Source organism: Drechmeria coniospora, chromosome 01 (assembly GCF_001625195.1).
Source record: "Drechmeria coniospora strain ARSEF 6962 chromosome 01, whole genome shotgun sequence".
In the NCBI taxonomy this organism is placed as follows: Eukaryota; Fungi; Ascomycota; class Sordariomycetes; order Hypocreales; family Ophiocordycipitaceae; genus Drechmeria; species Drechmeria coniospora.
The window spans coordinates 3,213,931-3,238,952 of record NC_054389.1 but is presented as its reverse complement, the minus strand read 5'-3'; the positions used below and the strand labels follow the sequence as shown (position 1 = coordinate 3,238,952).

The following is a 25,022-nucleotide window of genomic DNA, read 5'->3' as shown; positions in this document are numbered from 1 at the left end:
ACTCTAATGCCTACTTAATTATAGGGTATAAGTTATATATAATAGTATATAACTCTATTGTAGGACGTAGCTCTATTAGGTAAAGCCTAATATTATAATATATTCCCCTCCTCCCAGATTCCTTTAGTAGTCCTACTAGTACTATACGTCCGTAGCGGTACCTTATAGTAATATAGTATGTATGTATAATAAACTTACCTTAATTAATTTTTTTTATCGAATTAAATAAGAAGTTATTACCCGTTTCCTATTTACAAGTAGTTACTAGGTATATATATTAATACTTTTATAGTTAAGGTTCTATTATAGCCCTATTATACTACCCCTTTATATTTCTTTTATATTTATTATAAGTAAGTTATATTTTCTTGCTTTTTTTATTATAATTACTACTTCTCTTAATACTATTATTATAATTTCCTACTCTCTTATATACTTTTGCCCTTTTTACTATATATACTATACTAGGGTTCCTATTGTTATTTATTACTACCTACTTATATTAGTAAATTATCTTTTAATTTTTAATATTATACTATTATATTTACTACCTTTAATACTCCTAACCCCCCTTGATAATAATAATAGCCCTAAATATAACTATACTTTTGGTAAGTTATTAGTTATTTAGTTAATAGGTAGCTTTACTATTTAAGGGTACTCTTTTAATAAAAAGTATAATATTCCTACTACTAAGACCTAAATATACTTACCCTATATTAAGTATTTAGTCTATATTTATCCTACCTACTATACATATAGTAGTAGTAATAGTTATATAACTTATACTTTAGCCTAATATAAGTATTACTAAATTCTATACTTATTAATACTATATTTATACTTTTATTATATTATTTATAAGCTTATTCTTATTACTACTAAAGGTAACTATATTATTTTATCTACCTATATTAAGATAAATAAATTGCTTAGCTATTATATTTACCTTTGTACCTTATTTTATTAGCTTAGTAATTTTTAGTATAAGCTTTATAATACTATAAGAACGACTTTTGCTAATATTATTCCTACTACTCCCCTTACCCCTATTAGTAGTACTACTTATAGCGCCTTTATTATAGTATTACTATTAACTTTTAGTAACCCTATAAGTACCTTAGTACTAACCTTATAGGCTATAATACTATTATATAGTAGTAGTATATAGTAGTAATAGCCATAGATATTAGTATATAGTTTTACTAATAATATATAAGGCTTATATAACTATTAGGGTATATAGGACGCTTACCTTAATAGCTTTAAATTAATATAGTAGTAGTAGTTTAGCCTTATAGCTATAATCTATAAGGAGCTAATTACTACCTATTATACTTATAAGATAAATATACATTATTTACCTTACCCTTTTTATTAGTAATTTTAGTTCCCCTTCTTTTATTATTATACTACTATTAATTACTTTAGTCTATTTTACTTTACTACTATTTTACCCTTTACTACCCTTAGTAGTACTTATGTTATGGAGTTTCTAGTACTACCAGTATCTAGTGGTTGGAAATAGTTGTTAAGAAATCTACGGAATACTAACTCAAGGTACTAGGCATTAGAGTACTTATACTCTAATGCCTGCTTAGTCATAGGATACAAGTTACGTACAGTAGTATATAACTCTGTCCTAGGACATAGCTCTATTAGGCAAAGCCTAATATTATAACAACTTATACCTATTATATCTTATTTATAAATAGCCTTTTAGTACTAACTTAATTCCTTTACTTTTTATCCTTAGTTAAGGATAACTTAAGTAAACTACTACCCCCCCCTAGCTGTTAAGGGCCTAATACTTATATACTATAGTATTAAATTTTCGTTTTACTTATAGCGCCCTAATTAGGGCTAGGAATTTATTAGGGCCGGTTTAGGTCCTTTATCTTAAGAAGTTATAATTTAAGGTAAAGGAGTTATTTATACCCCTTTTAAACTAAGTAAATATAAGCTATACTAATACTATTACTATAAGGAGACTAGTTTATTATATATAAGTATATTACTTTATTTATATTTATAGTCTATTAGTACTTTAGTCTCCTATAGGATTTTTAGTAATTCCTATATAGGTTAAATATATTTAGTTTATTTAACTAAAATATTATAGTACTTACCTTACCTTTATATATTCTTTATAGCTAGGGTTTCCTTTATAATATACTTATCTTATAGTACTTTATCCTTATCCTTTACTAAAAGTAATCCTAATTTAGTATTTATTAAGGCTTAAATAGGTAATAGATCTATTATAGCCTACTTTATTAAGTTTATATAAAAGGTAGAGTACTTTTTAAAACTAAAAAGGGGAAATACCTCTTAGAATAAAGAATTAAAATAGAAAGAGTATATAGTAAAAGTATAGTTATATAGACTATTTAAAATAAATATTAATTAAGGCTTTTAGTAATAGTAAGAAGTATACTAATTAGTAATTAAGTAGGAAATATAAATTTAAATAAGTTAAATAGTAATACTAAAATACAATTTAAAAAGAAAGACTATTATACTTCTTATACTTACTTATATAAAGTTTATATAGAGCTTATATATACCTTACTATCTAAGAGTATAGAAAAGGTAGGACTATTTTATACCTAAGAAGTAGTACCTTATTTAATATAATATATATATATTAGAATTTAATTTAATTATATATAATATATTTCTAAATAATCTACTTATATTTAATATAGCTCTAAATACTTTAATTAAGTCATACTACTAGTTAAATATAACTAATAAGATTAATTAGTATTAGGGTTTAATTATAATAGTATAGTAAAAGTAATATAATAGTTAAGTAGGCTAGTAGTAGTACTACTAATAAGTAACTACTAGTTATAATTAGGTAGGTCCTAATATATAATAGTACTATTAGTAGGTAATGTTATAGAGTTACTAGGCGACTGCTCTAGGACTCTTAATAATATTTATTAAAAGACTTAAAGAAGGGAAAACTACTTAACAATTAGGGCTTCTAGTTATATGTATTCCTCCTAGTAGGTCCTTTAGTTCCTTTTATTCTCCTATATTAGGCTAAGCCTAATACTATAATATACCGTCTTACTCTACCCGTTTGAAGTAAAGTCTAGCTATAGCTATAGCTAAACTACTCTTCCTTAGATTAGTTTTCCTAATTTATAGCTTCCCCTAAAAAAAAATTTTTTTTAGGTATTTATTAAGTACTTAGTATATATAGCCTTCTTTTTGTATTATCTCCTCTCCTATTTAGAGTTTACTAATTACTTAAAGTAACTAACTCTACCTTATTTTATTCCCTCCTTAAGTATTCCTTAGGTATTCTTTAGGTACCTAAGGCGCTTAGTATTACTTTACTTTTCCCCCTTATTACTCCCTTTATATTGCTTTTTCCGTTTTCTTCCTATTATACTTTATTATTTCTCTTTCCTTTAATTATTATACTTACTTATTTTTTTAGCTTCTTACTATATAATTTATTATTAACTTTTTTACTACCTTTTACTATACTTACTCCTTTATTCTTATTATTCCTTTCCTATAAGGTAGGTTATTACTTTATTATTAGGGTTATTCTATATATCCTTTAGGCTATTAACTAATAAGCTAGTAATAATAAGAATTATTAATTCTACTCTTATTATTATTACTCCTCCTTTATAAAGGATTTATTTACCTTTTTATTACTACTACTACTATTATTATATCTACTGCTATAAGTACTTCCCCCCCCCCCTAAATATAGTTTAGGCCCTTATTATAGCTACTATACTAATAAGTCGGATTACTATTATACCTTAGGTAAATACTTAATAGAGGGTAACTCCTTTAATAAGGAGTTTATACCTTTAGAGGAAGTATATAAAATATACCTTTCTTATATTAATTACCTTATTTATTAATAGCTATAATAATTATATACTAAGCTATAGTACTAGTTACTATATATATATATATATATATACTAAATATATTTAGGTATTATATTTATTTACTATTTACCCTTAGCTATATTATACTTTATATAATCTTTATACTTATATTTAGTATAATATTTATATTTTAGTTAAGGCCTACCCTAAGGTTATAATTATATTAAATACTTATACTATCCTTTTGCTTAAATTTTTAGCCCTAGGCTAAGTTTAGGCCTATACCCTAGCTTTAGCTAAAATAAAGCCTACCCTTATATACCCTACTTATACCTTTACCCTTATACTAAGTATTATTTTCCCCTCTACTATTACTAATAATAATAACTTAAACTATACTCTTATCCTTACTACTAATACCTTAACCCTAACTTAAGCTAATAGTTATTTTAGTACTATATTAAGTATATACCTTAGTATATTTACTTAGGGTATAGCCTAAGTCCTAATAGGTATCTAAAGTAATATATATAGTCTTACCTACTATTAGTAGGTATAAGAGGGTATTAGTATTAAGTTAGTAGCTACTTTAGCTAAAATATACTATAATATCTATAAGTTATATAAGTCTTATATAAATAGTTCCCCTTTATTATATTATTTTACCCCCTTTACTTCCTATATTACTTATAATAATAGTAAGTTATATTTATTTTATATAAATAGTATATTTTTATTATATTACCCTATTGCCTTTACCCCCTATATTACTTATATTACCTAGTACTTTTATTTTATATTCCTACCCTTACCTCCTTTAGTTATATCCTACCCCTACTTAAGTACTATAATAAATAGTTTTAAGACCCTCCCTAAAAAGAATACTAAAAAAGATAAAAGTAAGAAGGATATAAAAACTAATAAGTCTAAGTAGTATAGTTAGTATATATTTATAGTAATATTAGGTTAGGCCCTTATTAGGACTACTTTAGAGTTAGGTTTTTCCTTTAGTATATTTAAAATTTTATATTTTAAATTTATAACTTACTTATACTTTACTATTTATATAGGGATCTCCCTATTATTATATAAATTCCTTTAGGGCTTTTATTTATACTAAGGCCTTTATTAGTTCTTAGGTTAGTTATTTATAATTTAGTTATTTTATAAGAGTATTATATTATTCCCTTTAGCCTTAGGCCCCCCTTATTACTAAAATATATTTAACTTAGTATTTCTCTTATAAGGTACTATCCTTATCTTAGACTAATAGTAGGCCTAGCTTTAAATCTTATACTACCTAATTAAATAAGGGATTATTTATTATGCTTTTAATAAGGTTTATATAAAAGGTAGGATATAAGCCCTAAGGGATATTTAGTATTACTATAAGTAGTATTAGTACTATTAGTACTATAAACTTAAAAGCTATTTAGTTTAGCTTTTTATATAGCTTATTAGTTTTAATATATTTAAGGCTAAGTTAAACTTTATTACTTACCTAAAACTTTTCTACTAAGTAACCTAAAGCTATTACTAACTTATATAAGTATTATTATATAAAATTAATAGCTACTTATATAATTTTTATTTTTTTCCTTAAGTATTATAAGAAAGTAATACCCCTTCCTTTTAGTATTATTATACTTACCTAGTTATCCTTTACCCTAGGTATTATTTTAATTTTATAGCTTAATAATAGCTTATTTAGGCTAACTTTAGTAACTAAAGACTTCCTATTATTTAGGGTAAGCTAATAAGTAGCTAGGTAGGCCGGTTAGTTAAATTACTTAAATAAGATTAGGATCTATAGGGTAATTTAAATTTCTTAATTTATCCTTTTAGTACCCCTATCTATTTAAAGGTAGTATAAAGTTAATAAGAGTTATTTTATATTAATAAAAGAGTATAGAAATATTTAAAACTTATTAAGTTAGTTTAATTCCTAATTTATTATAATTTAAGTAAAAAAACTCCTAAATTACTATTAATAGGTCTTAAATTATTTTATATAAGCCTTTATACTTATTATAGTTATTACCTTTAGTTAAATAAATTTTAAAAGGTAGTTTATAATAATTATTAAGAATTAAGGGTTTTTATTATTATATACTAATAGGTTAGTTATAAAATTAATTAATATTTACTTTTAATAATAGTTTAGTAAGGGAATTAGTTATAAAAGTTCCTATTTCTATAGATAGCTCTTATAGCTTTAGTAATAATAATAGTTCTAAATATACTATATTATATTTTATAATATATTATTTTAGTAAAAGTCCTACTAAAGTACCTAAAATATTCTATTTTAACTAAAGTAACTTAATATAAGTAATTTATATACCTATTATATTATTTATATTATTAATAGTTCTTAGGCTAGTAACTATAAGTATTCCCTATAATATATTATACTATAAGTACTAATAGTATAATTAGCTATTTATTTTTTTAACTTTACTTTTACTAGGAATTTCTATATACCTATTGCAACTACTTATTATTAAGCTTTATATATTATATTATTTTATAATACCTAATGCTATAATTTTTATAGTTAGGGTTTTAGAAAGAATAATTAGTTAGTTAGTATATTATATAGAAATAATATTTTTCTTCCTATCTATCCCTATACTACTAGGAGTAGTTAGGGTATATTAATAGCTCCTTATTCCCCTTTTATCTCTAAATAGCCTTAGTTTATTTCTATATTTATAGCTATTATATCTTAGGTACTTAGTACTTTACAACCGGCCTAGGTTTAGTTTATTCCTATATTTATAATTACTATATCCTAAGTATTAGGACCTTCTTATATAGGTTAGCCTTTAGCTACTTCCTATAATATAAAGATTAATACTAACTAAAGTATTTATTCTAAGCGTAATATATCCTTCTTATCTTATTCCTAATATAAAAGTATATTTAGCTATCATACTTATAAGCCTAGTCTATACTATAGTAAGTAATTAAAGTTTATAAGGACTTTTACCTATTATACTTATTATTTTAATATCTTTTATAATTTAGTAAAGTATTTAAGGTTCTTATAGTTTATTAAAATAGTAAATAGTTTTATAATACCTTATAGGTTTACTAACTATACCTTAAAATAGCTAATAACTATTAAAAGTTCCTTATTATAAATTATATAATTCCTTTCTATTAGTATAGGTTTAGTTAAGTAGTAAGCTATTAGTTATAGGACCCTTTTACTATTAATTTATAAAAGGTATTTACCTAATACCTTACTTAAGTAATTAGTCTTAATAAAAGTCTTCCTATTTAGGTCCTATTATATTAGGATTAAATATAACGAAAATGTATACTTAAGGGATTAAAAGGCTATATTTTTTTAGGTCCTTAGTAAAATAGTATACCCTTCCCTATAAGGGCTATAAGTAGTTCCGTAAGGCTTATAAAATTAGGAATAAATTTATAAAAAAGTAAAAGTTTATAAAACTTAGGAAGCTTTAAATCCCCCTTACCTTAGTAAGTAGTTACTACTTTTAAATTATAGTAATTTTTACTAGGTTAGGCCTAACTTTAATACTTACTTAAATAATAAACCTAAGGTATTTAACTTTTATTATTATAAATATATACTTATTAAGATCTAGGTATAAGCCGGTTGCCTAAAGCTATTTAAGGATTTCCTTAACCTTAGTAACGTAATTAGCTTTTAATCTAAAAGTATAGATTAAAATATTATTTAAATAGGCTATAACTTACTTTTTTAATTTATCCTATAATACCTTATTAATATATTTTTAGAATAAAGCTAATACTCCTACTAAACTAAAAGGATAAACTAACTATTTAAATAGGCTAAATTATATATAGAATACTATAAGTAATTTATCTTTTAGTACTATATATAACTTATAGAATACTACTTATATATTTAGTTTAGTAAACTAATATACCCTTAAGAGTAAGTAGAGTATTTCTTTAACTAATAGGAATAGGTAGTAATCCTATTATATAATCTTATTTAAGGCCTAATAGTTTATATATAGCCTTTATTTTTTATTTTCTTTTTTAGTAAGTAATATTAGTACTACTATTACTAATAAGCTTACTTATATTTATTCCTTATTTAGTAGGTCTATAATTTATTTATAGACTTTAAGTAGTTAGTCTTATAGTATATTATATAGTAGGCCTTAGGGTAGCTATAGTATTTCTTTCTTATTATTTTATTATAGTTAAATATAGTAGTCCTAAGAGTCTTAGTATAGTAGTAAGTTTAAGGCCTATTCCTTATTAAAAAGATTAGTATAGTTCTAAAGGGATACTAAAAGAGTAAGTAAAACTATTACTATTATATTTATACTTTTATATACTTATAGTACTATTTCTTATAGTTTTATTACTATTTTTTATAAGCTTATTATTACTAGTACTTCCTATTACTTTTATAAAAAAGTTTATACTAATATAAGGTATACTTCTTAGGACCTATTAGGAGGGTAAATATTATTTACTTATATAATTTAGTTACTTACTACCCTAATTATAAAAGTTTAATTTATTATATTTAAGGTAATCTATTAGTATTCTATCTATAGTAAACCTAATATAGTATTTTAACTTTATTATATAAACTATATTAGTTATTATAGGGTAGATAAGGGTATTATTTATATTTTACTAAAATATTATAATAACTATTTAAAGTAGTTATTTTATTAAAAAAAAATAAGCTTAAGTTATAAGTATTAGGCTATTCTTTTACTAATAGCCTTATAGTAATTATAGCTACTATTAATTTAAATATTAAGGAATCTTATAGAATTTATAAGTATAGTAATAAAAAGAGTAATTTATTTATTTTTAATATAATCTTTTTAAACTTAATTTTTTAATTCCCTTAGTTCCTTATAGTTTACTTACCTATAAACCCTTTATATTTTTATATAAGACTTAGCTTAAAGGTATTTTATTTCCTTCCTTTTCCTTAGTTTTTAATTCCTTATTAATATATTTTTCCCTTTAAGTAGCCTAAATACTTATCCTTAGGGTATATAGAATTATAGCTTATTATAGGTATTATTAAATATAGTAGCCTTCCTTCCTATAGTAAATATATATACTAACTACTTTATATTTATTTCTTTCTTCTTATATAACCTATTTTACCTACTATTAGGGCCTACCTTAGCCTTAGTTTATTTTTATTATTAGCTTAATTATAACTACTTTAGGCTTAGCTATAGCTCTAGAGCCTATTATATTAACCCTTAATATTAAGGTATTACTATTCTTATTAGGTTAGGGAGTTACTTTAGCTATCCCTTAGCTAAGCTTACCTTAGTCTTTAATTTTATTCTTTATATATTATAATTCTATTTTAAATATAATTTATTTATATATATTAACTACCTTATTATAGTTATTTATTATAGTCCTTTACTAAAGGATATAGTCCCTTATTCTCTTAGTTAGCCTAATATAAAGCTTTATAAGTTTTACTTTACTAAGTTAATATATTCCTTCTATTAGTATAAGCTTTTCTTTAAAGTATATAAGGAATATTAAGAATAACTTTAATATCCCTTACCTAATATCCTTTAGTTTAATAACTACTAGTTACTAGTAGTAAGGGTTACTATAAGCTAATTTAAGGTATATTAGGAATTAGAATAAGTTATAACTAATATAGAAGCCTTCCTTAAAGTATATTATAACTTATTACTAAACTTTAGCTAAAAAGTTTTACTAAATAAAGATTTATTAATTTTAGGCAGACTTAATAAAGTCCCTATCTACCTAAAGCTTATAGTTTATATAGAACTTTTAGGTTATAAAGGTATCTATATTACTATTATATAGGTCCCTAACTAAAATTAGTTTATATTTAATATAGGCCTATAATATACCTAACTTATTTTTAGTTTATTCCTATTAAAAGTTAATTATTAAAGTATTTATTAGCTAGGCCAATAAGTACCTTAGGTCCTACTATACCTATTGCTACTTATTTTTCTATAGAGCTAAGATTTAAATAGAGTATATTTCTATTTAGGTATATATTTAGCTAAACTCTATATAGACTTTTACTATAAAGTCCTCTATAACTTACTAAAGGTTAATTTCTTTAGGCTTTTCCTTATTTATTTTAACTTATAATAGTTAGGCTTTTTCTTCCTCCTAACTAATATAAGTAAAACTTTTTAAATATTATAGAGTTACTAGGTAACTGCTTTAGGACTTTTAATAATATTTATTAAAAGACTTAAAAGAGGGAAAACTACTTAATAACTAGGGCTTTTAGTTATATATATTCCTTTTAGTAGGTTCTTTAGTTCCCTTTGTTCTCCTATATTGAGCTAAGCCTAATACTATAATAGGTAGATATAGAAAGGGAGAATATATAAAAGGAATCTTTAAACTAGTTCTTAAAAAATAAAGCGCTCCTAAGCTAAGTCTTATATAAGGGCAAGACAGTATAGATAAGGACTAAAGCAGAAGGACTAAGCGTTAAAGGGAGTAATTTTAGGATATTAAGGTATAGTTAGATAGGCTACCGTTCCTTATCCTAATACTTATAAATTCTACCTATTTCTTAGATATTTAAATTAATTATAGGTATAATTATTATAGTACAATTAGCAAACGTATAGCCTAAAGTCTGCGCCTTAAGCTTATCCTACTACTAGTACGGTACCGGTTAAAGACAGCCGTAGTAGTAATATACCGCTAGAGTAGCCTAACGGAGGTATATCTATATATCTTGCATATAGTATAAGTTACGCTTAATATAGATAGCTAGAAGCCTCTAGCGGTACTATATATAGTACTAGGCCTTAGCCGAGATATAATACTAGGCCTACTATAGATAGAATATTATAGTATCGACCTATATATAGCCGAATACTACCTTACAATTAGAGCAGTAGGGGGCTAAGTAGTATAAGTAGTAGACATATAGCTATAGTACAATAGCTATAACCTTAAGATCGTAACTGTTTTATCTATTATAGCCGAACCGGAGAGCTAAGCGGTAGTTACTAGCTTAATAGAGATCTTAGTAGTACTCCGCTAAGTAGTACTAAGTACTAAGCCTAGCGGGACGAAGGGATACCTACCCGCCTACCTAAAGGAGTTTACCGACTTATTCGATAAGGCGTAGGCCTTTGGCCTTCCTTTGTACTAGGGACTAAGGGATTAACCCGGGCTTTACTTATACGCCTAGCCTTATACTAGGAGTACTTAAACAGGCTATTATAATACCCTGTACTCCCTTATCTACTACCGATTAACTATTATACTAATAAATAGTAGGGACTTAAAAATATCTTATACTATTAACCCGACTAAATATAGCCTTTGTAATATAATAATTATTTCGGTATATATACTAGGCTATTAGTCTATAGCTATTAGTCGGTAAGAACCTCCTTTAATATCTAAAAGGAACTATAGATCTAGCTATTTACTACTAGTTTAAGTTTTTAGTAACTAATCTATTTAGATTTTCTAATAGTAATTTTATAGGTAACTTAAATTCATTTAAGTCTATATATAGGTATCTCTTTACTTTAATAGGTAGATTAATTTACTAGAAATTAAAAAGGGCTAGTACTATTACTCTTTCTACTATAGAAGTAGAATTAAATACCCTATTAGAAACTATTTAGGAACTTAAATAGCTAGATAGTCTATTTACTAAAATAGGAAAAGGACTTAAAAAGCCTATCCTACTATTATGCAATAATAATAAATCTATCTCTAACGCTAATAATCCCAATTAGTATAACTAACTAAAGTATATACTACTAAAGTTCTAATATATTAGGCAAGAAGTAACTAATAGCCTAGCTAGAGTTAGCTACCTAAATACTAAGTCTATACCTACCTAATAGCCTTACTAAGGCTCTTACTACTAATATCTTTTAATACTACTTTAGCCTATTAGGTCTCTAAGGGATCCCTATTTAGCAGTAGTTATACTAACTAAATAGAGGGGGTATAAAAATACTAGTATTTATACTAGTAAGTCTTAAAATTTAGGTGCGCAAGAGGAGGGGTAGTAGAAGTATATTGCACGGACCAAGGAATTAATCAAGCTATTAGTAACAGCATAAAGGGAACCAGTTAGTAACTGGATAAAAGTACAAACTTAGTAGTACTAAATTATATAAACGAATGCGATTATATTTAAAAGGAGAAACTATTCTAAGGGAATAGCTACTGCCTTATATAGGTGTTAAAGTGTAGTAAAGACTGTTCCAGTTTGTTCTAGGAGTAGGGTAAGCAGCATTCCAGCTTATTCCAAGAAGTTCCAGTACATTCTATAAGTAGGGTATAGAATATTCTAGAATATTCTAGAATGTTCTAGAGCATTCTGTACTATACCTAATTAGGTAAGTATCTTTAATAATAGTTTAGAGAAATAGTATATTGTATACTATTAGTTAGCTCTATATACTTACTTATACTCTTAGTATAGTATAGTATATCTACTAGCAGTAGTACTTCTAACAGTTACTACTAGTAGTAGCAATAATAGGATAGTATCCTATTTGGGTAGTCTTACTAGTATAAATCCTAGTATTTTAACAGTAAGACTACCTAAATAGGATACTATCCTATTATTACTAGTAGTACTACTATTAGTAAGGATACTATACTATACTGTAAGTATTAGTAAGTATATTAAGTTAACTAATAGTATATAATATACTACTTCTCCGAACTATAACTCGGAACAATATACAGTAGTACTACTACAGACTAACTTACTACTATAATATAACCTATATATATATATAGTAGCCAGTCGACTACTGGAGCTAATTAATTGGAACGATAATTACTGCTCTCCTAATTGCTACTAGCACTTACTAGCCTATAATGCTACTATAAGCCGGACTACTTAATTATTATATAATAGAATTAGCTAACCTAATAACTAAAATAAGTCTAACTTTATAACAGAAGTAGTTAACTAGAGTATAACTAAAACAGCTATCTAACTGCATAATAGTTTTAGTTATTAAGCTATAGTATAATAGAGTCTTTAATCTATAATAGAATCTCTAATTAAGCCGTTATTAGGAATTATTCTATAGATATAAATAGTTACTCTTTTCCTATACTATAGCTAGAAGAAATAATTGTATTCGTTTATATAATCTAGTACTACTAATTATATACTCTTGCTTAGTTACTAACTAGTACCCCTTATTACTATTACTAATAGTATAATTAATTCCTTAGTCCGTACAATATACGTCTACTACTCCTGCCTCTTGTATATAAATTATTAGACTAACTAATTAAGATTAGAAGACTAACTTATTAGAAATCGAAAAATATCTACTAATATAAACCCAATATAGGACACAAGATAGAGGGAGCAATAGACCTACTAAAGGAACATATATAAACTAAAAGCCCTAACTATTAAGTAGTTTTCCCTTCTTTAAGTCTTTTAATAAATATTATTGAGAGTCCTAGAGCAGTTACCTAGCAACTCCATAACAAATCCCTATTAATATAACTCTAAGCCCTTAATTGTATTTAGTTTTTTAGGTAGAAATTAAACCAATTTACTTATATACCTAGGTCGAGACTAAAGCTACTATACTAATATGCATATATATAAGCCTATTAAGTTAGGTAGCTAGTCTATTATACTATATCGTAGGTTACCTACTTAGTTATATTTATACAGTAAGTTACTGGATTAATTACCCTTATACTATAGTTTAAATTACTAAGAATAGTTCTAATAGCTAGTAACAGTTAGTAGCTATTAGGAGAATATTAATTAGTATTCCGATTAATTAACTCTAGCAGTAGACTAACTACAATATATATAGGTTATATAGTAGTAGTAGGATGGTTAGTAGTAGTAGTATTATTATCAGTTGCTCTAAGTTATAGTTCGGAGAAGTAGTATATTATATACTATTAGTTAACTTAATATACTTACTTATACTTATAGTATAGTATAGTATATTTACTAATAGTAGTAGTACTACTAGTAGTAGTAATAATAGAATAGTATTTTATTTAAGTAGCCTTACTAGTATAAATACTAGTATTTTAATACTATTTATAATAGTTATCTTACTAAAATAGCAATTTGTATAAGAATGCCTATTAGACTTATAATTAACGCAATACATAGTAGGGAGTCCGCCCTAGCTTAGGCTATAACGAATTAAGTATTACAAGATAGGTTAAAATTAGTCTATTCTTTATTATTATATTATTGCTTAAACAAGCGACGAAGTAGACACTATTACGTAACTAACTACCCAACCATTGAACTCCGTTACCTATGCGTTAGCGCGACATATGCGTATTCATATCCTCGCTACGGAATACAGCGCTAAACATAGGAATAATCACGACGGTCAGATCATGACCCAGACCATTAAGAACTGCAAACATCCACAGCTATGGGTGCCATTCTGTCTATCCCGATGCTTGCGGTACCAGTCATGAGCACAGTATTTTCGCCTCCATCTAACAGGCGAGCAAACTGCTTACTTTCCTAGATGGCGTCATATATTACCAGCTGCTGTGGCGCGGCAACCTGCTCCATGGTCTGCAGCGCCTGCGGAAAGTGCGGCAATAGGTATACCTCCAGATGCATGGATGGTTGGCCCTGACAGGCTGCTAAGATAGGATACAGCGTTGCAACTCGTATTTCATACGCCCTGCTACTACTGGTCAACTCTATTCTCTCCTGGGTCATGCTCACCCCATGGGCTGTCCACAAGCTACAGAATCTCACGTTCGATTATGTAAAGATCAACTGCCCCAATGGCGAGTGTTACGGCTGGCTCGCTGTACAGAGAATCAACTTCGCCCTTGGGCTGTTTCACCTCATACTTGCAGCTCTGCTTTTTGGTGTCAACTCCTCCAAAAGTCCTCGTGCCACCCTGCAGAACAGGTACTGGGGACCAAAAATCGTCACATGGGCTGCATTTATCGTCATGGCCTTTTTAATTCCTGACAGATTCTTCCTTGTATACGGCAACTATGTCTCCCTCGTTTTCGCAATGGTCTTCCTCATCCTCGGACTTGTTCTTCTCGTTGACCTTGCTCACACTTGGGCCGAATACTGCCTTGCTCAGATTGAGGACACTGATTCAAGAGTCTGGCGATTCGTCCTCATCGGATCTACCCTGTCTATGTATCTGGCTTCTGTTGCTATGACGGCTGTGCAGTATGCATTCTTTGCTCGTCATAACTGCGTTATGAATCAGGCTGTTATCACCATCAACCTTCTTCTCTGGATCATTATTTCAGTCATTTCGGTCAACCCCACCATACAGGAGTACAACCCTCGCGCTGGCCTTGCCCAGGCAGCCATGGTAGCTGTCTACTGTACCTATCTCACAATGTCGGCCGTGTCTATGGAGCCCGATGACAACCAATGTAATCCTCTCGTTCGGGCCCAGGGAACGAGGACCACCTCGGTTGTTATTGGGGCGATAGTCACAATGGTCACCGTTGCCTACACCACAACGCGCGCCGCTACCCAGAGTTTGGGTCTTGGTGACTCGTCAAATGGCAGGATCAGGCTTCAGGATGGATACGATCATGATTTGGTCACGCAACAGCCCACTGCCCGGCGTGAGATGAGAGCGGAAGCCCTGCGCCGCGCCGTCGATGAGGGAAGTCTACCAGCTGATGCCCTCTTGTCTGATGACGAGAGTGAGGCAGGTGGAGATCCAATGAATGACGATGAGCGAGACTGCACCCAGTATAACTATACTGTTTTCCACATTATCTTCTTTCTAGCCACAGCATGGGTGGCCACCTTGCTCACTCTTAGAGTGAAGGCGGATTCTGATGCCGGAAGCGACTTTTCCCCAGTCGGCCGAACTTATGCCGCGAGCTGGGTCAAAATTGCTTGTGCTTGGCTGTGCCATGGCTTATATCTCTGGACTTTAGTGGCCCCTGTCCTATTGCCTGATCGATTTGAACTATCCTAGCTTAATTTTCCGGATCCCGAATGATAACAGGAAATAACTATCATACTTCGCAATCTACAATATGGGTTGGGAGATGAAGTGACTTCAATGTGGCTGGCCATGCGGTGCAGCGCATCACCGTAATGTACACCTGCATGTCTGGAACGTGCCTCTAGTGTGCGGACTGGATTTCATTCATTTACCCTCTACGTACACGCAGCGCATTATGGAAGTCGCGGTCAAAATGCTCGACTGAAAAGCAGATATCCATCAATTTTGCAATATTGCATCTTCCAGTGCTTGACCAGTTGGCTCCTAGATATATGTTTCGTTGGCGGTTAGAGAGCAGTGTGTGCCGTCAACCTGAAGAATGAGGGCTGCTGTCGAGATCAACCTGTAAGGCCAGCTAGAAATAGCTCTGTCAAGGACACCACTACTACAAGACGAAAATGATTTGACGTTATCTGGTAATAATACCTTAACTGAGTGCTAGAGGTTCCTTCCCCAGCTCTTCTGCGGCCCCGGCTGCATGAAATCCATCCAACGTTACTTTCACGGCACGTGCCTGCACGAGCTATGCATTTGGTCAGCATTCACATGCTACGGCTCTTTGCAACGAAATGAAACTGCTGCTGATGCGAGTTGTTTTACATACCGCACGATATAAGTCCTCAATTAGATCGTCCACGTCTTCAATGCCGACGCAGAGTCGGATAATGTCCTCAGGCATCTGACGTTCTCGCCTAGTCTTGGCATCGATGCTTGCATGGCTCATCTGGCAGGGCATGCTAATGAGACTGTTGACGCACCCAAAGCTAACACTAATTGTCCAGAGTCGTGCTGCCTCCACAATACGCTTTGAGACCAAGGGATCGCCAGTCTCAAATGAGAGAACAGCGCCAGCACCACGAGCTAGGGACCAGTGTAAGTCATACTGCGGGTGAGACTTTAGGCCAGGGTATCGCACGCGAAAACCGTGCGACTCGAGAAACTCTGCAATAGCCTGTGCATTGGCCTGCTGCTTCTCCATTCGAATCGCCAGTGTTTTGACGCCCCTCATGAGCAAGAAGGAGTCATTAGGGGACAGCCCGCAGCCGGTCGAGTTTATGGTGAAGAAGAGCTTGTCCCCAATGGAAGTATCATTGAACGCGATAACACCCGCCATGATGTCGTGGTGGCCGGACAGATACTTTGTGCCTGACTCGTACACGATATCCGCGCCGAGGTCGATTGGGTTGCAGAGGATAGGGGATAGCATAGTATTGTCGACGATTACAAGCGCTTTGGGGTTTGCCTCATGTGTCATACGAGAAATTGAGGATATATCCACTATCTTAATGAGAGGGTTTGTTGGGGACTCTAAGAGAACCATCGCAGTCTTATCCGAAATGCATTGTTTAATGGAGCTGGCATCGGTAGTGTTGACATGGTGAACAACGATTCCCTGATTAGTGGCCATGTATGTGAGGAGACGATGCGTGCCACCATAGAGGTCGTTGCCGGTGATGACTTCGTCGCCTGGGCGGAGTAGACGAGAAATGATATCCAATGCACCCATACCAGAGCTGACGGCAAGCGCTCGGTTTGTGTTCATGATCTTGGCCAGATGGCGCTCGAGGTGACTTCGGGTCGGGTTGCCGGATCGCGTGTAGTCGTAATCTTGCTGACCTCCACTGGCCGATGTCTGCTTGAACGTGGCGGATTGGTAGATGGGGATGCTCGAGGCACCATATTGATCCTTGCTCTCGGTAAAGACTAACTCGGTTGCCAAGGCATACCGCCACCGGCCGTTGCGAGGACTGGAGGGTGCAGGAGATGGAGGAAGATTATGTCCGTCAACATCGACTCTCTTCATGGGGGTTGTATGCGGATTGTCCGCCTTTCCCCCAGGGGTAGACGAAGTAGCCTCAATTGACGAGGTCATCCCACAGATTGGGCACTGTAAGATGGCTCTAGTCGGCAGTGACAGTATTCAGAGATCCTTGATCTCAGATTGGAGTTTTGATGGAGATCCTAGGTTAAGGCTGCTAATTAAAGGCGGGTGAAGTTCAAATCCTGTGTGGAGGTCAGCGAGATCGAGATAGTCAATAAGATTTGATTGCTGGATGTGTTTGAGGTTGAGAGGTAATTTGCTGTGGTATGACCTCATAAGGTGCAAGCCACAATCAGAAGGGCTGCCAAACGGTTAAAAAACTCAATATAACAAATAGCAAAAAGCTAGTCAAGAAAACATCAGTAATAATAATAATAATAATAATAATAATAATAATAATAATAATAATAATAATAATAATAATAATAATAATAATAATAATAATAATAATAATAATAATAATAATAATAATAATAATAATAATAATAATAATAATAATAATAATAATAATAATAATAATAATAATAATAATAATAATAATAATAATAATAATAATAATAATAATAATAATAATAATAATAATAATAATAATAATAATAATAATAATAATAATAATAATAATAATAATAATAATTATTATTATTATTATTATTATTATTATTATTATTATTATTATTATTATAGTTTACTGTAGTATATATAATAGGAAACAAAATAAATTAAGAGTTTATATAGTATATATTCATAATTATTAAGATTAAAAGTATAGCAATTTGCTATAAGAAACTTACGAGGATTTGTTAAAAATTCCTCTGAGAAGAACCTCTCTAAGTAGGTTAATCCTGTTTGGCTCTACAAGTCAAGTATAATATTTGGGCATTACCTAAGACTATACATATTATAAAACCTTTACTCCGTATGAAGTAATGTAATTCATGTAATATATTATAAACCTGAATACGGAAGGGCCTACGGAGTAGCCTCTGTATAGTATTACTACGCTTGGTTTAGCAATATTACAGGCCCACTGTAAACCTTTCATAGGATATAAATAAAGTTCAAGCTGGGCGACTTTCGGAGAATTGCCCGATGCGCAACTTGTTTTAATGCATCATACCCTTGCCACCCTCGCCCTGTCCTACAGCGATCCGATGAATGTGTAATTCAGGCGTGTGGATTTTTGGACGCCAACGTGTTTTTGGTTCGCCGAGGAGATATACTTATTGCTGCGGCTTGGCTATTTTCTGATGCACCATGGGTAAGCGTAAGTCGTCGAGAAAACCAGTAGGACCGAAAAAGGTATGTACATAAAATTCATTATTTCGCACCGAAGCTCTGTCCATTGTTGTGCTGTTATTCATCCTTTACTAGGCCGACCCATTACCCACCATTTTCACATGCCTCTTTTGCAACCATGAGAGGTCTGTCACAATTAAACTGGATAGAAAGGCTGGCGTCGGTCAACTGGAGTGTCGCATCTGCGGCCAAAAGTTTCAGTGTGCAGTTAACTGTTCGTGGCATCTAAACCCAATTCTCTCGACTAGTATTGCTGTCCCCTTCCATGATGTGTACATCATGCTGACATTTTGAACTGGTGGCGTCCGCATAGACCTGTCTGCAGCTGTCGACGTGTACGGAGAATGGGTAGACGCGGCTGGTACGTTCGCCTGGAATAAGAAGCACATCCCCAAAATAACGTGGTTGAAGCGCTAACATTTGCCAGATGCTGTCGCCAAAGAAAATACAGAAGGTGATGCCAACCACGAAGGCGTCGCACAATCAAAACATCGCCCAGGCAGCGATGCCCTTGGTGGCGGCGATGACGAAAGACATTCTGAGGATGAAGGCACCATTGCAGTCGACGATGAGCACTGAGAAAGGTCACGGAGAGGTCATGGCAATCTCGTCTGCGCAGCCTAGTTTGAAATATTGCCGGCATCCTTAAATACTCGCGGAATGAACTACCAACCGAGCCCTACTCAGATGGTGTAGAATCTGTCGCCAAAATCTCCGAGACCTGGAACGATATATCTGCCAAGAGTTTAGTCCATACCAGATTGAACGGTTTGGGGAGTATTGTACTTTTTCTCATCCAGCCGCTAGGTGGTTAGGTATTTTAGTTATGGTAGCCGAGTTGGATTGGGTGCCAGTGTTCATCCACATACCTCATCAATAAAAGCGGTCACGACTTTCAGCTGAGGGAACTTTGTGGCGAAATTTTGAACGCCTTCGGGGCTGGCAATTAAATTGAGAAATAGTATGCGGCCCTCTGGTACTCCGCGGGCTTTGAGCACCTGAACAGCCATAATTGCTGACCCGCCTGCGTGATTGTGAGACAGTGGAGCTGGTTGACGACAGACCAGAAGGTCGGGGTGGCAGAGATGATTTAGATGGCAGGGATAATCAACGGTATTGTGGGCATACGGGATATAATTCCTACAACAACGAGAGCTTTCTTCACTTACCAGTGGCGAACATCGGATCAAGAAGCAGCACCCATCTCTCGGCAATATCTTCCGGGAGCTTGTCGTAGAACAACTTTGGTTGCGATGTGTCCTCATCACGCTGGATGAGGATCTTGCCAATGCGGACGGAACGACAGCAGTCACGTAGGCCGTGCTCCATGGCTTCGCCAGCGCGCATGATAGACACGCCACATATCTTTCCTTGAAACATGAGGCCGCTGTACGTGTGGCCAACTGGAGTGGTGATTTTATGCTCAATCACAGGAAGGTGGTTCAAGCCCTCTTCCACGAGTAATCGAATAATCCGGTTAGAGTAGAATATAAAGTCGGCTCGCTCTGTGTCCTTGTTCCGTATGATTCTAGCAAGATGTTGAATGCCAATACTTAGCACCTGTCCAGTGTGAAAGATCATGCGTAGTAAGGGCTGCTCAGCTGCAACAACGGTCGAATGGTTTCCAATACTCACGAGAGTAATGCAATAAGCTGCGGCGTTTGTGGCAGCACATAAACATTATTGAAATGCGCACTGGCAGATACCGTAGCCGCAGCGCATGTTTTCTCGCCGAGAGGAACTTGATTGGATCCTGCAGTTATCATAGCCATGATCAAGGAGGTAATAATAGGTATACTGGGATGGTTAGCGGTTCCAATTGTTAAAATTATCGAGGACCAAAGTGAAGGAAGGCGGCCGCTCCCTATAACTCCAATGTCAGATAGTGGAGGCAATGTACTAGCCCTTGGTGAGCAGGCACTAAGCAGGTTAGAATATTCTATCCGTACTGAGGACCTAGCCCAACCCTCTCCCCGGAATTCCTTATCTTGGCAGTCTTGCTAGGGGGGTTGGGAACTGGGCTACAGGAAATGAATATTGCAACGTAAATATATCTTGAAACTAATACACCATACTATTAAAACTTATAAAAATGAAATATCGTTTCATATTTATCTATTATTAAAATTTCATATTTATCTTAAAAATTATATTATTTTAAAAATACTACTATATTTATAACCTAATATTAATAAGCTAAAAGTAATAGTAAGTATTATAGTATTAGGTTAAGCCCAACTGTATAGCGAAAGACGAAGGGAGACTATAGACGTACTAAGAGGTATATATAGAAGGGAAGCCCTTACTAATAAGTAGTCTTCCTTTCTTCCTTATTAACCTAAGGAATAAAGACCGACCTTAAGTAAATTAAGCTAGTATATAACTTAGGTTCCTTATAGTATAATCAATATATATAAAAAAGAAGGCTCTTATTTATACTATAAATTTAAGTAGTAATTTATTAAGGATTATAAAATATAGCCTATAGTATAACTAAAATATAACTAATTAATACAGAAAATAATATACCCTTAAACTAGGTCTTATATAATAGTATAAATAAGGACAAAAGCAAAAGGTATAATAAGTATTAAAAAAAGTAAATTTATAAACTTAAGGTATAGCTAAATAGGCTATTATTCCTTATCCTAATACTAATAAATTCTATTTATTTTTAGATATTTAAATTAACTATAAATATATATATTATAGTATAATTAGTAAGTATATAGCCTAAAGTTTATACTTTAAGCTTATTCTACTACTAATATAGTATTAGTTAAAGATAGCTATAATAGTAATATATTATAGGAGTTATTTAACTAAGGTATACCTATATATTTTATATGTAGTATAAGTTATACTTAATATAAATAGCTTAGAGTTCTTAGTAATACTATATCTTTAAAATAAAAAGGGAAATACTTCTTAGAATAAAGGGGTAAAATAGGAAGGGTATATAGTAGAAGTATAGTTATACAAACTATTCAAAATAAATATTAATTATAGCTATTATTAATAGTAGAAAGCATACTAGTTAGTAATTAGGCAGGGAATGCAAATTTAAATAAGTTAAATAATAATACTAAGATGCAATTTAGAAAGAAAGACTAATATATTTCTTATACTTATATATATATAGCTTATGTATACCTAACTATCTAAGAGTATAGGAAACGTAGGCCTATTTTATACCTAAGAGGTAGGTAGTCTTGCAATTTAGGTGCACAAGAGGAGGGGTAGTAGAAGTATATCGTATGGACTAGGGAATTAATTAAGCTGTTAGTAATAGTATAAGGGGAACCAGTTAGTAACTAGGTAAGAGTATAAACTTAGTAGTACTAAATTATATAAATAAATACAATTATATTCTAAAAAAGAGAAACTATTTTAAGGGAATAGCTACTACCTTATATAGGTATAGAAGTATAGTAAAGACTATTTTAGCTTATTCTATAAGGTTTTAGCTTATTCTATAAGTAGGGTAAGTAATATTCCGGCTTATTCTAAGGAGTTCTAGTATATTCTATAAGTAGGGTATAGGATATTTTAGAATATTCTAAAATATTCTAGAGTATTCTATACTATACCTAATTAAGTAAGTATCTTTAATAATAGTTTAGAGAAATAGTATATTATATACTATTAGTTAGCTTTATATACTTACTTATACTCTTAGTATAGTATAGTATATTTACTAGTAGTAGTACTTCTAATAGTTACTACTAGTAGTAGTAATAATAGGATAGTATTCTATTTAGGTAGTTTACTAGTATAAATCCTAGTATTTTAATAATTACTACTACTAGTAGTAACTATTAGAAGTACTACTACTAGTAGATATACTATACTATACTAAGAGTATAAGTAAGTATATAAAGCTAACTAATAGTATATAATATACTATTTCTCTAAACTATTATTAAAGATACTTACCTAATTAGGTATAGTATAGAATGCTCTAGAATATTTTAGAATATTCTAGAATATCCTATACCCTACTTATAGAATATACTAAAACTCCTTAGAATAAGCCGGAATATTACTTACCCTACTTATAGAATAAGCTAGAACCTTATAGAATTATTATAATACTAACTAGTAGGAAGGTAGTATATATAAAGACTATAGAATTTTCGAACTAAGGAGGAAGAAAAAAGAAAGAAAACAATAAGTATAGAGAGGAGGAAGCTATATATATAGGTAATCTATATATTATATAATAAAGAGTATAAGGTAGGCTAAAAAGAAAGTATAATATATAATATTATTATAATACCCCCCTCCTTTAGGTATAGGTAGGTTAGAGAAATAAGAGTATAGGGTAGGTATAGGATAGGTTAGTTAATAGTTAGAGTATAAGGTAGGTATAGGGTAGTTTAAGGGGGGGCGTTTAGTAGCTATAAGTTAATTTTTTTATTTTACTATATAAATAAATTTTATAGAAAATTAAAAGTAACTAACGAGCTGTATTTAGTATAGCTAGGCTACTAATAGAGTTAGTAGGTATATAAGGGGGTCGGTTCGATTAATTAGTAGTACTAAAGGGTACTAAAGGGCGCTAAAGACTATTAGGGGTAATAGAAAGTACTAGGAGTACTAAAAGGCAAAAGGTATATTAAGGGTATTAGTATTTAATTACTAAAAGGTACTAAGGGTAATAAAAACTACTAGGGTAATAAAGGGTACTAGGAGTAATAGAAACTACTAGGGGTAATAAAAGGTACTAGGGGTACTAAAAGGTAAAAGGTATACTAAGAGTACCTAAAGGTATTAATAGGTATTAGAAGGTACTAGGGGTATAAAGACTACTAAGGTAATAAAGGGTACTAAGGGTAATAGAGACTACTAAGGGTAATAGAAGGTACTAAGGGTATTAAAAGGTAAAAAGTATACTAAGGGTACCTAAAGGTATTAGTAAGCGTTAGAAGGTACTAGGGGTAATAGAAATTACTAAGGTAATAGAGGGTATTAAGGGTACCTAAAGGTACTAAAGGGTATTAGAAAGTACTAGGGGTAATAAAGACTATTAGGATAATAAAGGGTACTAAGGGTAATAAAGACTACTAAGGGTAATAAAAGGTACTAAGGGTATATATTAAAAGGTACTAAGGGTAATAGAGATTACTAAAGTAATAGAGGGTACTAAGGGCTATAGAGACTATTAGGGGTAATAGAAGGTACTAAGGGTAATAAAGGGTACTAGGGGTACCTAAAGGTACTAAAGAGTATTAAAAAGTACTAAGGGTAATAGGGACTATTAAAATAATAAAGGGTACTAGGGGTAATAAAGACTACTAAGGGTAATAAAGGGTACCTAAGGGTAAATATACTATATCTTAAGGTACTTATAATATAGCTTTTTAAATAGGCTTATAGGCTTTAGTCTTACTTATAAGGGGATTACTTTAAGCGCTAGTCTTTATAAAATTAAACGCTTTAGCGTTATAATATAATAGGAAAAGTAGGTAGGTAGTAGGGGTTCCTTATTACCTACTTATAGGTCCTATAGGTTATACTATAGGGTATTAAGGGGAGATTAAGCGTTATAAATACTATAATAGTTAAAGTAGTATAAAGAGCCCTCCTCCTAAGGTAGATTTATTTACTTTAGGGAACTAAAACCCTAGCTAGGGTAGTAGTAAAAATAAGGGCTTAGGCTATATTTATACCTAAAGTTAAGTTTTACTACTATAGAGAAATAGGCTATAACTTAAGTAGTACTAGGTTATTATATAAGAAATTATCTTAAGTAATTATATCTTTAATAGTTAATATTAGCTCTTATATTAAAATAGTATAGCTCGTTTAGTAAACTAAGGTATAGTATAGGGCTCCTTAGTAGTATTTAATATTACTAATATAGTTAATAGTATATTTATTAGTATTATTCTTATTAGTAATAGAAGGTAGTTAAAAGTTAACTAACTATTAAAATAAGAAGGGGTTTAATATTACTTAATAAAGTAAGTAGGTATAGAATATAAGGTATATACTAAAAAGGGTATTAAGTTAGTATATATAAGAACCTACTAAGGTAATAACTTA

At 31.0% G+C, this 25,022-nt stretch overlaps 4 protein-coding genes across 4 annotated transcripts; 2 read left to right on the top strand and 2 right to left on the bottom strand.

The window, feature by feature from the left end:
• Positions 1 to 14,425: 14,425 nt before the first annotated feature.
• DCS_00790 (uncharacterized protein) lies at positions 14,426 to 15,826 on the top strand (the record flags this gene model as incomplete). The annotated part of the gene is made up of 2 exons (XM_040798125.1): positions 14,426 to 14,460; positions 14,518 to 15,826. The coding sequence occupies 2 exons, from the start codon at positions 14,426 to 14,428 to the stop codon at positions 15,824 to 15,826; spliced, it is 1,344 nt and encodes a 447-aa protein (XP_040659008.1).
• A 457-nt stretch (positions 15,827 to 16,283) lies between these two features.
• On the bottom strand, positions 16,284 to 17,729 carry DCS_00789 (cystathionine beta-lyase; the record flags this gene model as incomplete). Its single annotated transcript, XM_040798124.1, has 2 exons — positions 16,284 to 16,379; positions 16,461 to 17,729. The coding sequence occupies 2 exons, from the start codon at positions 17,727 to 17,729 to the stop codon at positions 16,284 to 16,286; spliced, it is 1,365 nt and encodes a 454-aa protein (XP_040659007.1).
• Positions 17,730 to 19,092: 1,363 nt separating this feature from the next.
• On the top strand, positions 19,093 to 19,553 carry DCS_00788 (uncharacterized protein; the record flags this gene model as incomplete). The annotated part of the gene is made up of 3 exons (XM_040798123.1): positions 19,093 to 19,099; positions 19,288 to 19,335; positions 19,402 to 19,553. 3 exons carry the CDS (start codon positions 19,093 to 19,095, stop codon positions 19,551 to 19,553), a joined length of 207 nt encoding a protein of 68 aa, XP_040659006.1.
• A 167-nt stretch (positions 19,554 to 19,720) lies between these two features.
• On the bottom strand, positions 19,721 to 20,746 carry DCS_00787 (uracil phosphoribosyltransferase; the record flags this gene model as incomplete). Its single annotated transcript, XM_040798122.1, has 4 exons — positions 19,721 to 19,777; positions 19,844 to 19,998; positions 20,144 to 20,502; positions 20,610 to 20,746. 4 exons carry the CDS (start codon positions 20,744 to 20,746, stop codon positions 19,721 to 19,723), a joined length of 708 nt encoding a protein of 235 aa, XP_040659005.1.
• Between the last annotated feature and the right edge of the window lie 4,276 nt (positions 20,747 to 25,022).